The following is a 16,275-nucleotide window of genomic DNA, read 5'->3' as shown; positions in this document are numbered from 1 at the left end:
GGAGTAAAGCCACCGGCGCCGCCCCGGACGGAAGCTACAGTCGCTGACTATCATCATTCGCCTAGTAAACATCGAGATTCAAGCAGCACCAAGGATGATTTATGAGGTTGAACACAAATGATACCGATCATCTCAACGTAATTATATACTCTTAACATGCTCAATGTTTTGCATAATTTTACTTTGGTGTCTTAGCAGTTAGCGTTAAGAAATTCTTGAGTTTTTCAATTTGGTCACTTCAAGTGGGTGGAATACAATATTTGTAGCTTTTGAGTTAAACTATGTTTCATTCTGTATTGTTTCGTGTGTTGAGACAGCTCCCTGTTACTACACATGTTGTTGCATAGTTTTTCCTTCATATTTTTTCAGGTTTATTTGTTGGTATTCCAACTTATTCTTGGTACTGTCTAATGAAGGTAACTTTTTTGCACTCAGGAAATCTTGGTAAACAGTGGGTTAGGAACATCAAAACAATTAAGGAAGACACATATTAATTCATCATGTTCTAGAAAGGAGGAAATAAATTTGCAGTAGTGCCTCAGGTTATGAAATTAATCTGTTCCAAAGCGGCCTTCGTAACCTGATTTTTTCCCATCCAGAACTACGTTTTACATGTAAATTGCCTAATTCATTCCAAGCCGTACAAAAACACCACAGTAACTTTTATAATAAAGCTAAATTGACCAATAAACAATGAAATACAATTTGGACCATTCAATACCTAACCTAATGGTTACTGTACCTGTAAATAAAGTGTAATAGTGTACAGGGTACAAGAAATACTGTACGTACATGTACATACGTATACGTATAGGAAAATGTGGAACCTTACCTTTCGAGTGAGGCGATGTCCGAAAGTGGCGACAGAAGAAGAGGACAAATGGCAGAAAACATGAACTCTTAACTTTACGAAACACATTAAAAAATGGCAGAAAACATTAACACTAAACTTTACGAAATCATAAACACGAATTTACGTTAACGAACGAAATCTACATAAACGAACGAATTCCACGTGTGTAAGATAGATAACGCTGCCAAAATGAAATGGTCGAGCAACTCCCTAATGTAGATGCATGATGGGATAGATGCTGGGTAATCTAGACAGTCATCCGAGCTGCCATTCGATTTTTTGTTTGAATGCTGGCTCGCCTAATTGGCACAGAGATATAACTAACTTCAACAGTAGGCAAATTAAAAATAATTTAAACTTTTCTCCCTGTTTTATAATCGAGCCTCTTCTTTCTTGTATTGCTATTCTGTCTCTATCTTCCCTATTGCTCACCAAAAACTCTGTTTTATTTACATTCACCTTTAAGCCAACCCTCTCTAAAGACTCCTGCAACTCTCCAACCATTCTATAGAAATTCAAAACCAAGATGTATATTATTTCTAACAGAATTTACTCCTTTTTAACATTAATTACATGCAATAAGAAATGATGATAAATAAATAATCATATATCAATAACATAGTGTAAGAAATGACAACAAGTAAACCCCTTTTTTCTCACATTCATTGTTTTGTAAGAACTATAAACATAATGGAAACTTGTTGAAATAAAGGAATATGGTCCATCACACTCACGGAACTGTTGACAGTTTTCTTGTAGAAAGATCAGCAAGTAGCATGGGACCCAAGAGGATACAAAGCTCAGATCTGAATATAAGTACTGCTATTCCACATGCCCATATCATAGACCCATGTCGTTGCTCTAACCAGTAAGAGAATGCAAGCAGAGCTGTAGAAAAAAAACCATAATCCTGATTTTTACTCCTGTTAACATGGGTAAACATAAAGGTTACAATGACTGTTAGCAATTTTCATTTGTAAAATCATCACAATGCATAAAAGATATAAAACAATCATTGAGTTTCTGAATTCAAACTATTTACAGAGAAAAATTTATATGGGGCAACTTACCAACAGACAATGCAAAAGTATTAGGCAACGGACGACTTAGGTAATACATAAAATGGAACTGTGAGACTGTAATAAGAGTGAACCATAAGGTAACATGTGGTCCAAAAGCATCCTGTATTTGCTTGCGGAACTGACGCCAAGCAAGTATAACCAGCAACCCTAGCACTCCTCGCACTGAAAGAAAATATTAGTTACAAGCACCCCATATGGCACATAAAAATACAAGGGTTGAAAAACAAAACAATGTCTATTCTGATGAGAAAATTGTGCCTGTAATGTACAACATATAAAGGATTACACTATTAGGCATAATAAATCCCTACCACAGCATAGACTTTAAATGTTCAAGCTATATTTGGGGAAAGAGGAACAATAAAGAGGCTAACAGTGACAAAAATGAGAGACTGGAAATGAAGAAGGCAGGAAGAAAAATGAAGCCAAGCAGGAATATAAAGAAAATGGCTTCAGAAAACAAAGAACCAACAAGAGTAAGACTAAGACCTCATAAGAAAAGGATACAAAATAGTAACTGCAATGTAGGCTGGTGTGACATCAGGGGAGAGGCTTTCAGAGACATGTTAGGAATGATGTACGGGAAGCAAGATAAAAAAAATCCACAAGCTCTGGAAGAAAACAGGCAAGAAGAGGATATAAAGGCTTATAGGGGGAAGAAAATGGACACAACTGAAATGACAGATATACATATGGAAGGAAAAGTAAAATGAAATCCCTAGAATATCAGTGTGGATGAAAACTACAATGAACAGACATAAAATGAAACAAGTATACAAAGTAAGTTTTAACGGTATACAAACCAGCACATTTCATGTAGGAGAATTCATGAGTGCAAGCTGAAAATGGTTATTGAGGCTTGGTAACATGGTAAGTTAACCTGTGGCAGGCAGTAAGCAGTGCTTTTTCCTCTTCATAAGGGATCATATAGGATGGTTGAAATAGGATTATAATAGAAGGTTCTAAGAAAAATAAAAATTATTTAAAAATTTGGGATTTATTCCTATACCAATACAAATTACTTTCTTTTTATGTAAGATGTATCCAGCCAATATGCACAGACAGGGGACCAATGACTCCTCTAACCACCTACACAATCTGGTATTGGGACACAACTATGATATGAAAACTTCAGAGAAACAAAACCAACCCCGCCATAGACAGGATAGAGTAAGAGGGCATCTACTATTTGGGTAAACCACTAACATATGGGCTCAGATCACAGCTTTACCACTACCTTCACTCTCCCTGTTAAAATAGAGTGCAAACTGAGTGACACCATAAGACCTAAAGCTCTGACTGAATACCTAACTGTGAAATCTACCTGCAGCATAGCCCGGCCAGCACATAATCGCCCTGACTGTTGCCTTACATAGAAGGAAAAAAGGAAATTGGGAGAGAGCAGTAGTTACTCATCCATCCATTCAAACTTCAGCCTTAAGCCATTCAAGTACCTCAGGCAAGAAACTTTCCCCCAAGAGGATATTGGAGACTGTAATATTTGATGGGCAGCCAATAAGAGGTTCTAAGAACTTGCAAGCAATTTCCTATGGTGGAATGAAGTGAAGGTACTCTGGCACTGCCATACACTACCATCGTCGCCTGGGAAACCCAAGTTTCTCTGAAAGGTTAGGGGATGCTCACTCCCCAGGCTTTGCAGTGATCACCCAGACTGGATAACAGCCTTTCTTGCAGGATGAACCATACACCCCTTCAATCGATTCATGAAGCCTGAAAGAATGGGAATTCTTAACCCCTTGTGGACAGGTAACATACATATATGTTCAAGAATGCGTGTACAGTTTGAACAAATTTTGAGGGAAAAATGTTCAAAGTGCCATTCATCTTTATTGGCAACTCTTCATATTGAAGTATGAGAGCAAGAGTGAGCTGAGAGATATTCAGTCTTGCTTCAGGTGGTAAAGGAGAATGATGTCACAATTTCCCATCCAAGGATGCATTGTCAATATCTTACAATGAGTATACTAAGAATTTGTTACTGCCTTTAGTTCTTATTTGTTATGATATTCTGTGAGCTGTGAACGTCTGTCTTAGGGAAAAGAGGCCTACACAGGGTGGGAAATATTCACTATCAACTTCTCGTGGAAAATACAAAAATTTGTTTCTATTTTTTTCTTATACCATGTGCATATACATATCTCTTTCTGTTGATGATTTAAAAAATTTTTTTTTTATTAGCCATCCTTAAATTTAGCAGTCATGGGTGTATGCATTAGCATATATTAGCCCATACTGTGAGGTTTACGGGCCCAACAGACACTATGACTGCCTGATCTGATTGTTTGAAAGTTAAGCTCACTGTCTACGTTGTTCTCCTACCTGCTGTTGCCAGGTTCAGGGTTTTACGTTCTAGTTTAGGTGGCCCAAAGCCTCCATGTCTCTGGTGTGACCTCAGGATTTACTTGAGTTTCAGCTGAAACTGATAGGGAAACATAACAGCTACTACATTGGCAGGTAGTTCTGTAAGGAATTTGCTGAACTTTGTCTGTGAAACATCTATGTCTGTGAACTTTACATGAAACATCTTTGTCTATGGAGAATTAAGTGCAAGGATTATTCCAATAAAGGAGAGCGATATGAAGCTCATGAAAAAAATAGTTCAAAAATTACAATATAAATACACAGGCGGTCCCTAATTACTGGCGGGGGTTCCATTACTGACGGTGTGAGGACAAACAAAAATCACCAATAACTGAAAATTAGTAATAACAGCTATTGGCACCGATAACCAGAGATCGGAGCCACTGTTAACCAGGGTTTGTGGCTGATAAGCAGCGCATAAGGGCAGCAATAAGCGGCGATGAAAAATTCAGTTATAGTTGTCACTGGACAAGCACCATAAAACTGGGTCACTGATAACCAGGGACTGCCTGTATATATAAATATATATACACACACACACAGTAATACCTCAATCTTATGTGATTCGAGTTGTGTCAATTCACAATAGCACGAACTTTTCACTGGAACCTAACTAATCATCATACGCGAGTATTGCACACACACGAATGTAAACGCAACATTTTTTACTCCTGGAGAAACCCTGAAAGATGTTTGTTCAACTTTTTTTATGCAATTTATAATTTTTCAAGCTTTTATGTGTAATTTAAATAACATTAAATAATAAAAATAATTCTCTCTCGTAGTTAGTGGTGGCATAATTTTTAATAGATCTATTTTTACCTTTACTTCTAGAACTGTAAATGCCTGTTCTAAAACAAACACATAACTAAGAGTTGCATTCGTCCAAATAAAAAGCACTGTTTGTTCATGAAAAGGAATTTCAGAAACAGAGAAAGAGACAGAATAAAAAATTTCTTAAAAGTGGTTGAGAAGACTTCTAAAAGTAGATTGGTTGGTTGGAAGGGGGTAAGAAGAGAGAACTATGTATAATCTTCACACACTCCTATATTTTTGTCAACCATTTATTTCTTTTTTATGGGTAATGTATTAAGCTAACTTTTAACAGTAACCTTAATTTTATTTAAAAGTTAACTTAATATTTAGGGAGCATGTTTAGGGTCATATCTAGAGTTTAAACTCTAGAAGTAAGCATTTATTAGCATTTTGGAGACCAGGCCAAACTTACACAAAAATTTCCCTTACATGAGGGGACCATAACTGGCCAAGTACCAGTTATCGGTGTCTTATGGTGCCAATAACTGGCACCAATAATAGTTATGGTGCCATAATGGTGCTTAAAGCGCCTGTAACCGGTTGTCGGTGCCATAAATCACCAAGTTTCGGTTAAGGGTATCGGCTGCCAGTAATTTTGGCGATATTGGCTCAAATTCGTGAAAATGAGTTATCGTCATATTTCCATACATCTGGGTCCCGGCTGTTGCCACACGTAAGATAATATCGATACGAAGCTTTTTAAATGGTTTAAAGGCCAAATCCAAGTAGAGAATTAAAGGTGTGGTTAGGGGTGGTTTTACTATTCCATTTTGCATTCATTCTTCAAGTATTTGCATTTCTTTTCATTGCATTTTGTTTTGTATGCCATACAATATGTTTTCCTGATAGAGTTGGCAACTCTTCCCATGACCGAATAACGTGAGCCACTTGTCTCGAGAAAGAATTCTTGTATTTGTTTTATGCAATTGTGTATTTGTTATTTTCAATCAATTGCAACACTTCCTCAGACTTTTGGACATCAATTGTGTATTATATATACTACTAACATGCCAAAAAAGAAGTTTAGTAAACGAAAGGAAGCAAGCTCTCACAATATCAAAACTTATCTTGAAACTAAAAGTATAGACAGAGCTAATGTAGCTTCTCACATGTCGCCACCAACCATGTGTGCTGAACAGATGCCAAATACTTCCTATTACGAAGCTCCGAGGGACATCTATTATTCCCTTGCACAAAAATGTGCAATAGGTCGTACTCAAAACCTAAATGAATCATTCAACAGTAAAATATGGGCAAAGTGTCCAAAGGTGAGACTTCATGGGAAGGATACTGTGACCTTTGCTTTTCATGTTGCAGCAACGGAACATAATATCGGCTATGTAGCAAGTTCATTGCTGCCTATTATGAAAAAACAACAGGAGAAAACCTGAAAAGCCTTCAGATGAAAGAGAAGACCAGGAAACGAATGTCTCCTATGCATTCAAGAAAGCAAACGAAACAAAAAACATCAAAAAGAGGATATGAAGGAGGGGCTCATTAGCCTTCTAAAAACTTGGCAGCACAAGAGTAGAGTAGCATTCTGCGATAACCCCCCAAAATTAATATAAACTTTTCTTTAAGTGATAAATTTTTTTTTTTTTTTTAGAGGATATCTCTTATAAAAGAGAAGGAAAAAGGTGCCATGTAGGCTTTCCCAAGAAACTTTATATGCTTCTAAAAGCAACATAAATGGTTAGCAAACTTTAACTGCGTTTTTCTCAAAACATATATTTTCTACATTCAAATTCTAAAAACTCCCTTACTTATGAATGGATTTTAACAATCTAAAAATCAATTTGAATAAAGACAGTGAGGGAACACATCGGAAAATTTATTTTTCTTTTTTCTCTCAAAAATTTTTTTTTATCAATATCTAATACATAATTCTATGGTATTTTTTATTGAATATTTTAAAATACTTTTTTTTAAATAGCACACATCACATATTAGATTTCTGAGTCTGCCGTTTTATTTGATAGGTATTAAACTTTCTGCTATTACTTTTATCTTTAAATTGAATGATAAATAATGAAGGAGATATACTTTAAAAAACAAATAAAAAATGCTATGTTTAAAAGAAAAATATTTGTTAAGAAAAAGTTTTCATCTAATTCACCTGCAATTTTGTGTGCATCTTCAGTCAAACTAGTGGTATCACCTGTGGAAGTTTGAACACTGTCACTCAAAATTAACCCCCAACCTTGCAGATACCCTTAATATTAAGGTGGTTTTCACTTATCACCCCCCCCCAAGGGACGGAACCCCACCAATAGCTGGGGACTGCCAGCATATACATGTATATATATATATATATATATATATATATATATATATATATATATATATATATATATATATATATATATATACTATAAGCATGTACAGTAGTACCTCGAGATACGAAAGGCTCAACTTACGAAGAACTCGAGATACGAAAGCCAATACGAAAAATTTAACGGCTCTACATTCGAAAAGTTTTCAAGATACGAAAGGTTTCTGAAAGTCCGAGATTCGCCCGGATAACAATTTTGAAAATCGCGCCGCGTGCCGCCATCTTAGTACTAGTAGACTCGCCACCATCCTCCTGCTCTCCCATTGGTTCCTGATGCTAGTCGCGGCCATGAAATCCTTCTCTCCTATTGGCCAGCGTCCCTCCCATCATGCATCTACTATGTACACGTGGTGGCGTGCTTCGGCCACTCGGTACCGGCATTTTTATAGTACGCACGAGGTATTCGTTTTCGGGATCGTCAATGTGTACGTTATTTTTTTTTTAAAAAGTGACCAAGATCTCTCACATGGGATAAGTGATCAAGGTCTCTCTCATGGGATAACTGGAAACTTTGCAAGGTTGGTAGAATATCCACTCCCTGCTGAACAGAGGGTGTAGACCAATCATTTACAACATGCATACCAGTATGTATAATCAAGGCACTTCAGTTTATGTTGAAGGTCAGCAGCAGAAAATTCAGTAACCCAATCAGTTGCAGAGAGAGCATTTGGTTGAACAGGGTTTTGATGGACACCAGGGCCAACAGAGTCATGAGGTGCAAAAAAAGAACCAAGTGATAAAAAACAGAAAGTTGAAATTCTGAAGGAAAAAAAAAAAACCTACGTAAAGTAAAAAAAAAAAAAAAAAAAAAAGGTAAAAAAAAAGTTAAAAATCAAAAAAAGAAAAAAAAAATGGCAGAAATTAAAGCCACTTTTCATGAGGTGCAATCATTTGTAGAAGACACCCCCCAAAAAGGCTCATACAGGAACATTGTGTATGCATATTTTTAAGTGTACGTACGTACATATGTACAAAAGAAAAAAAAAACGGCAGAAATTAAAGCCACTTTTCATAAAGTGCAATCATTTGTAGAAGACACCCCCCGAAAAGGCTCGCACAGGAACATTGCGAAAAGTAGGCAGAAGCAATCTTCCTTGGATAGTTACGTATGTACGTAGCCTCACTCGAAAGGTAAGCTTCCACATTTTACGTTACAGTAATAATATTTCTTGTACACTAATACACACTTTATTTACAGGTCTTGCCTTTTTATTCTTTATTTAGGTATTGAATGGTCCAAATTATTGTAGTATTTCCTTGTTTATAGGTCAATTTAGCTTTATTATGAAATTTACTGGGGTGTTTTTGGAGGGCTTGGAACGGATTAGCCATTTTACATGTAAAATGTGGTCCAAGATACGAAAACCTCATGATACGAAAGGCGCCTCGGAACGGATTAATTTCGTATCTTTAGGTACTACTGTGTGTGTGTGTGTATATATATATATAAGGGATTTTGACGAAGGAAAAATCTATTTCTGGGTGATTGGCTCGTGTCGCCCTATGAAAGTATCCTTAATATCATTCTTTCTAGGTAAAATTAGCCTAAAATTACCAGAGAAAAACAAAATTAAGAAAATGTCAGTAAAACTGACTCGCTCACTCTTAAAAAGAAGTGTCGGTATGATATAGGGGCGAGTGTGGAACACTACCACGAGACAAACACCAATTAGAACTTCCCTATCAGAATCCCCCCAAGAGAGAGCTGATACCAACGGGCGATGCAGCCTCTACTACTACTACTAGAGGACGCCACGGACAGCAGCGCCCCTAGCGGTCATCCTTAATTAAAACAGTAAATACATCTTGTCCTGCAAGGGGGGGAAAACAAACCATAAAAAAAGGGGGGGTTTCATAGGGCGACACGAGCCAATCACCCAGAAATAGATTTTTCCTTCGTCAAAATCCCTTTTCTGGGCTCAGCTCGTGTCGGCCTATGAAAGAGTACCAGAGAAACAGACAAGATGGAAAAGGAAACAATGAAAAACAGTTTAAAATGATGGATATAATATAAGTAAATCAAATACAGCATACAAATTAAGCACTTAAACTAACTTATTATAACAGTAAAATAATAGAATGTTAGTAAACTTAAAGTACTTAAATGGTAAATAAATAAAATTACAGAGATGCATGTAAAATAAGGCAATTTGGGATTTACTTAATTAGAATACATAATTACAAAATATATACATACATGTGTCCTACCCTAGCATAAAAATAAGGGTAGGTACACTGAAATCCATCATTAATACAATTAATTCCAAATATATACAAACACATTGTGACTGAAGTTCATCACAAACGCAAAATGGTGAATATACAAACATATTGTGTCCTACCCTAGCATAAAAATAAGGGTAGGTACACTGAAGTACATATCAGTACAAAAGTGGTTGTCCCTAGCAAAAAAATAAGGGACAATCCACTATATGATACAACGGCTAAGGCTATGATGTTGAGTAGCCTGACGATAGGTTGAGGCATGTTGGTTGAAGTAGGTAGAAAGGAGACCTGGATCAATACTACAACTACTAAACAGTATCAGGGAAACTATGTTTCCGCTGCTACTGCTGAAAACTTTAAAGATTCCAAGGACTTTAAATAATGCCGTTTAAAGACTGTCGGGGATTTCCATCCAGTATACTTCCTAAGATCCTCAAAGTTCATATGTTGGAAATAATTAATTGAGGTGGCTACTCCCCTGATATCATGTGCTTTTGGGAATGACTCAGGGTTGGCTTGTTTAATGAAGTAAAGGATTTGCTGTCTAATGCCTTTAACTGATAAAGTACCACCTTTTTCTCTCATAAAGAGAGCACCTGAGGATCTAGAAGAAGTACGAGAAAGAAAGGCTCTAAGAGTTGATACTGGGCAGAGAGAAGGATCCTGTGGAAGTGGGATAACCTTCCAAGGAGCCCACCTTGCAAGAGGATCTTCATTTTTGGCTAAAAAGCTACGATCCGGAGCAAGTAGAACTTCTCCTGATGGGAGGAATTCCACATGACCCGCATCCCTGGATAGAGCCGACAGTTCTGAAATTCTAGCTCCTGAGGCTAGGCTTAATAAGAATAATGTCTTCCTCAGGAGCATAATGAACGTACAAGATGAGTTGTCAGTATCTGAAGCTAGTTTGAGGACATCATTTAAGAACCATGAAACTGTAGTAGGCCTCTGAGAGGTCTAAGTCTAGCACAGGCTTTAGGGATAGATGTGAAATAAGATTCAGTCAAATCTATCTGAAAACCTACTTGAAAGATTTTCTTCAAAGCCGATTTGTGAGTGGTAATCGTGCTAGGTCTGCTAAGCGCCTTTTTCAAAGCAAGGCAAGGTCTGAAAAAGGATATAGCCAAATTAACTGTCATGGTTGTGGTGTTCGATTCTCTCAAGAAAGATGCTATTTTTTAACAGCTGAGTCATATTTTCTAATGGTTGACTCTCTCTTATCTGATTCTAGGAAGAGAATGTTCTGTGGATCAATGTCAGCATCTTTATTAGCCGCAAACTTCATGAAGTCCATAAAGTTAGGGTCTGGAGAGTTCTTGAGGAAGCGAACACAGTCCTCATTTGTACTGATTGTGACAGTTTGGGATTGGAGATCCGTTGAGGTCGGAGACCCAATTCCAAAGAAGAGGATACCAGTTGCTCTTGGGCCAATCCGGTGCAATCAGAGCTACTATCCCTTTGAAAGACCTTAGTTTGTCTAGGACTTTCAAGAGAAGATTCACTGGAAGGAAAAATGGATAATCCTCCTCCACTGATTCCAATCTAACGACAGGGCGTCCGTGGCATAAGCCAGAGGGTCCAGGTTGGGGGCCACATAGCAAGGGAGCTTGTGGTTCGCTTGTGAGGCGAAGAGATCCACTTGGAGACCTGGGACTCTCCGGCTTACCCACTGGAATGACCCGACGTCCAGAGACCACTCTGATTCCAGAGGGACTGACCGGGACAGGGCGTCTGCTATCACATTTCTTACTCCTGCCAGGTGAGTGGCAGACAGATGCCATTTGTGTTTGTTTGGCTAATGCAAAGATGGCTATCATGACATGGTTCACATGCTTGGATTTGGACCCTCCTCTGTTGATGCAGTGAACTACCACTGCACTGTCCAAAACTAGCCTTAGAATGAGACTTCTTCGGGGGAAGCAGTCTCTTCAGAGTAAGAAATACTGCCATTGCTTCCAACACGTTTATGTGGAGCTGGCGAAATTGAACTGACCAAGTCCCCTGAACCTGTTTGAACTGAGAGTATCCCCCCCACCCGGACAGGGAAGCATCCGTGTGAATGGTTAACACTGGGAGGGGATATTGAAGGGGTACCTTCTTGGCTAAGTTCTTTACTTTTGACCAAGGCCGTAGTTGGTTGCGGAGGATCTGTGGAATTACTGGTACACCTTTGTCTCGATATTTGGAGTTTGCTCTTGACCGCCAAATTCGATTTATATCTTTCAGCCTTCTTGCTTTCAGAAGGATATCTGTTACCGAAGCAAACTGAAGAGACCCTAAGGATTCTCTCCTGGTTTCTTCTTGATGTCTGTTTGCATTTGAGGAATTGCCTGACAGATTTTGCTATTTCCTTCCGTTTGGCCACTGGAATTGATAGATTGTGGGAAGACAAATCCCATTGGATTCCTAGCCACTGAAAATGAGATTCCGGAGTAAGTCTGGATTTCGTTTTGTTTATCTGGAACCCCAGATGTTCCAGAAAGTGAACTACCTTTTTGGTAGCTTCGAGACATTCCTCGACTGTTGGTGCCCAGATCAACCAATCGTCGAGGTATGCCGCTACATGATTCCCTGAGCTCTCAATTGTTGTACAACCACTTCTGGCTATCTTTGTGAATACCCTGGGGCTACATTCAGACCGAAGGGCATCACTTTGAATGAGAATGTCTGATTTCCTAGCCTGAATCCTAGGAATGGGCGGAAGTGCCTGGCTATAGGGATATGATAGTATGCGTCTGTAAGATCGATGGAGCATGTGACGGCTCCACGCGGAAGTAGGGTCCTTACTTGCGAGAGGGTAAGCATCTTGAACTTGTCGCAGCGAATGAAAGAGTTTAGCTTTGACAAGTCTAAGATTACCCTTCTTTTTGTTGAGCCTTTCTTTGGCACGCTGAATAAGCGCCCTTGAAATTTTAGATGTTTGACTCTCGCAATAGCTCCTTTCTGAAGGAGTTCTTCCGCGTAATCTATCAACCTTCCTTTGATGGTACCTGATGAAATGATTTGATTGGAGGGGGATCTTTGATCCAACTCCAGACCTAATCCTTTGGACACTATGCTCTGTGCCCAATTGCTGAACCCCCACCTGTGGCGGAAGAGGAACAGCCTCCCTCCTACCTGGGGAGCCTCATTGCTGATGGGCGGGTTGCGGCCACCACGCCCTCCTCTGAACTGCCTACTCCTCGTGCCCCTTCCTGCGCCACGCTGACGAAAGTAACCTCTCGCCCTACCCCTCGGTTGAGAGTAGCCTTGAGCCTCAATAAGCAGGGTTAAAGGCCGGCGAGATAGCGTAGGAAAGTAGATGGTTGAGATTGCTGGCGCACCAGGAGGAAAGGTTTTTGGTTGGGTCTGTTTAGATGTGGAAGGTTGTCCCGGTTGGGTAACTGGACTGCCTGCACAAACTGCTGCTGATGTTGAAGTTTTTTATAAGGCTGGAACCTCTTACCAAGCCTTCTTTGGTTTCTTGCCAGCAGTGGGAACGGATTCCTGTTTCCTCTTAGAGGAAATACCCACCTAGCTCTAAGGCTCTGGTTGAGTCTAGCAGCTTCGTGGTGGACTTCGTTCACTGCGGACTCTGGGAAGAGATCCGCTCCCCACATGCTCGCAGCCAAGAGTCTATTAGGCTCATGCCTGATAGTGCACTCTTGAAGGACATGCTTCCGGCAGTTCCTCCTGGTCTTGGAAGAAGTCAAAAGCGTCTGACAGAACCGTCTGAAACTGAGATTTCGCCAGAATCTTGAACAGCGGTTCCGTAGCGTAGGAAAGAGCAGCCATTTCCGTAACGATGAGAGAGTTGAGGGACCTGCCAAACCTAGTTCGCGCATCGAACTCTGCCTGGATTAGGGAATCCGGCAGCCTAGGTAATTTCTCACCGAACTGGTCCATGGCGCAGTCCGGCTTGAGTTTACCCAGCGTGAATGTAGCTGGCAGGTTTTCCCACAACTCTCCGAAGGCGGGGAAGAGTGGAGAAAGTAGACTCCGACTCCCTCAACTGTGGAATGGGCTCATCCTTGAGGACTGCCTGAAGAGCCTTCTCCACCAATTTCGTGGCGAACGGAAGAGAGACCTCCTCTTCCGTCGCGAAAATAGTGAAGGGACTCTTGTAGGCCTGGAGTTTAGTGTTAGTACACTCCCAGTCCTCAAGGCAGTGAACCCATTCTCGCTGGGCGTGATCTCTACTGTAGAGAACTGACTCCTTCGAAATCTTGTCCTCTCTCGTGAGAGCCGTTGACGTCAGCCCTAGCATTACCCGATGAAAGGCTGCGTCAGACCCGGAGGGTAGAAACTCGAAGTCCTCAATCCTTCGAGTACCAAACTCCGGGATCGAAATCATCCCGTCCTTAAAAGGAGCGTAGGCCACTACTCTCCATGGATTCTCCATAGAGAAAGCTGGCAAGGAGTCGTAAGGCGGAAGTTGGAGAATCCCCGTGCTAGATGCAGGGAGACTGGGGGAGGAGCCTGAGTTAGCCCAGCCACTCGGTCTCATTCTCTCTCATTCTATTAGAGAGGTCCTGGATAGACTGTCCAGTTTGAGACAGACTGTTCGATAATGCGCGAACATCTGCTCAAAACGTGTTCCCAATGCTGAAATTTGGGAACCTACCAGCACCCCTACCTGTTCCATCAATCCCTGGTGAGACAGAAGAGGGAACGCAGGTGGCTGGTGCTTGCCACCCCTGCCTGGCCGGCATAGCCGGAGGAGGAGGCAGCGGAGGCGGGAGAAGGCAGTGACTCGTGGTAAGCGCGAGCCTTCTCCTTCGAAGCCTTGCTTCTGGAGCTCTTCGACTGGGAAGAGCTCGGCTTAGCCTTCACCGCCATCGGCATACGGAAGTCGAACGACTTCCTGGCCGAAGAAGACGACGACTTCCTGGCCGAACAAGACGAAGACGACTTCCTAGAAGTCGACTTAGACAAGGTCTTCGGTTCTCTCTTTCCCTTCTCCTTAGGAGGTACAGAGAGAGCGGGAGGGCGGCTAGGGATCTCGGATCCCACAAAGCCTTGGAAAGAGGCGGAAGAAGAAGGGACAGGAGAAGATCCAGGAGCGCCCAAGGAAAGACCTTGGGCGCCCGACAAACCTACCTCAACCAACAAATCCTCGCTAACTACCGCCATTGGCTCAAGGTTCAGGTCCAGGGCAGCGACGTCCGGAACCGACTCCTGGGAGGCCACGACCCCAAACGATTGCTGGAGGTCTTGCTGGATGGAGGCTATCAATGGGGCAGCGGACAAGGGGTCGACGTAGCCCGTCGACTTGCCCGCGGGGAAGATCTGGATGGCCAGCTTCCTATCTAAAATGTAGGGCTGGCCCTTGGCGGCGTTTTTCCCAAAGCCGCCCACCCACGCTTTCAGGGTGGCGAGGGCGACTTCCCTCACCCCGCTAGCCTGAAAGAAAGGTGAGATTAGCTACCAATTGTGGACAGGGTTAACAAACTTACGACTAGAAGTTGTTAGTAAAATCATAAGTAAGCCTATAATGGACATACCCCATCTCCCAGCTGACCGACCAGGTCGTAGCATATAGCGCAGGCTTCGGGGTGCCAGACGATCGTCTCATTGTACGACGTGGCACACGGGGCGTGAGACCTGCACTCGTCATGTCCACAGGGGTCGTAGAGCGTCGCATTACAGGCTGGGACCTGGCAGTTGGTAGCCTGTAAGTGAAAAAGTACATGAGTACAGAGTAAACACTTACAGCCTAACATATGCTCCGCTGGTGCCGGAGCGATAAAGTTAGATAAAACCAGAACCCCGCTAAAATACGTGTGGTAACCAGGTTGGAAGATAGGCTATGGCTCCGCCAATGGCGGAGGCACAAGAATCAACCAACTAGGAGTGGTGGTAATGGAAACCACGACGGACAATGGCGGGGATGGTTGATAAAAATAATATAATAACACACAATTCATTGTAAAATATCTTAAAATTAGGGTATATATCCTTAAAATAACAAAAATTAAAACAACTTCTCTCCACCCGTCTACTAGAAGAGTGCGTAGGTAAGGGTAAGCTCCCTTCCGGTAGCGGGGGAGAGATATAAGGATATAGTAGGCAAGCAACCGACCACTCATAGCGCCCACCCTGCCCGCTAGCGGAGCCAATATCCTATAACCAAAGGGGCCCCGGCTGCGACGGAAGGCTCCTTACGTATCTGGAGGGAGGTGGCTGAGCAATGGGAGGGGGGGAGGAAGGTCCCGGCGAAACACGGCGGGAGCGAGAAAAAAGGGGGGGAGGGATGGCCTACTCCTCCCCGCCTCACCAACTACCCGCATGGAGACCCGGTACCCTTTGAGTGGTCGCCCTATATACCCCTGCTGGGGGACCCCCCGGTCACCTCCGAGAGTGTGAGAGAAGGCGATGAGGTTGTTAAAAAAAAAACAACCAGGGGCTCCCCCAGCCCTCCCTACATCAGAGAGGAGGGAAGGGGCAGGGTAAGGTGCTATAGGACACGTGACCGCAAGTGGCCTAGGCCGCGAGCAACACAACCGTGGTAGGGCCACGTGAACCAAGCTGTACCAATATGTGGAACAAGCACCTAGGCTAGCCTAACACCCTAAATAATAAAAATACATCGAAAGGAGGAAGAG

The 16,275-nt window shown here is 41.6% G+C and overlaps 1 protein-coding gene across 1 annotated transcript in view; it reads right to left on the bottom strand.

Moving 5' to 3' along the window:
• LOC135215711 (probable Dol-P-Man:Man(7)GlcNAc(2)-PP-Dol alpha-1,6-mannosyltransferase) overlaps window positions 1-16,275 on the bottom strand; it is a 167,986-nt gene that overhangs the window by 12,434 nt on the left and 139,277 nt on the right. Inside the window, exons 4-5 of the mRNA XM_064250668.1 lie at window positions 1,924-2,097; window positions 1,588-1,741 (exon numbers count right to left, since the gene is read on the bottom strand). Of these exons, the coding sequence (XP_064106738.1) occupies window positions 1,588-1,741; window positions 1,924-2,097 (328 nt within the window). The remainder of the gene's footprint in view (window positions 1-1,587; window positions 1,742-1,923; window positions 2,098-16,275) is intronic.

This window comes from Macrobrachium nipponense, chromosome 5 (assembly GCF_015104395.2).
Source record: "Macrobrachium nipponense isolate FS-2020 chromosome 5, ASM1510439v2, whole genome shotgun sequence".
Taxonomy (NCBI): domain Eukaryota; kingdom Metazoa; phylum Arthropoda; class Malacostraca; order Decapoda; family Palaemonidae; genus Macrobrachium; species Macrobrachium nipponense.
This window is presented reverse-complemented; position numbering and strand designations above follow the sequence as displayed.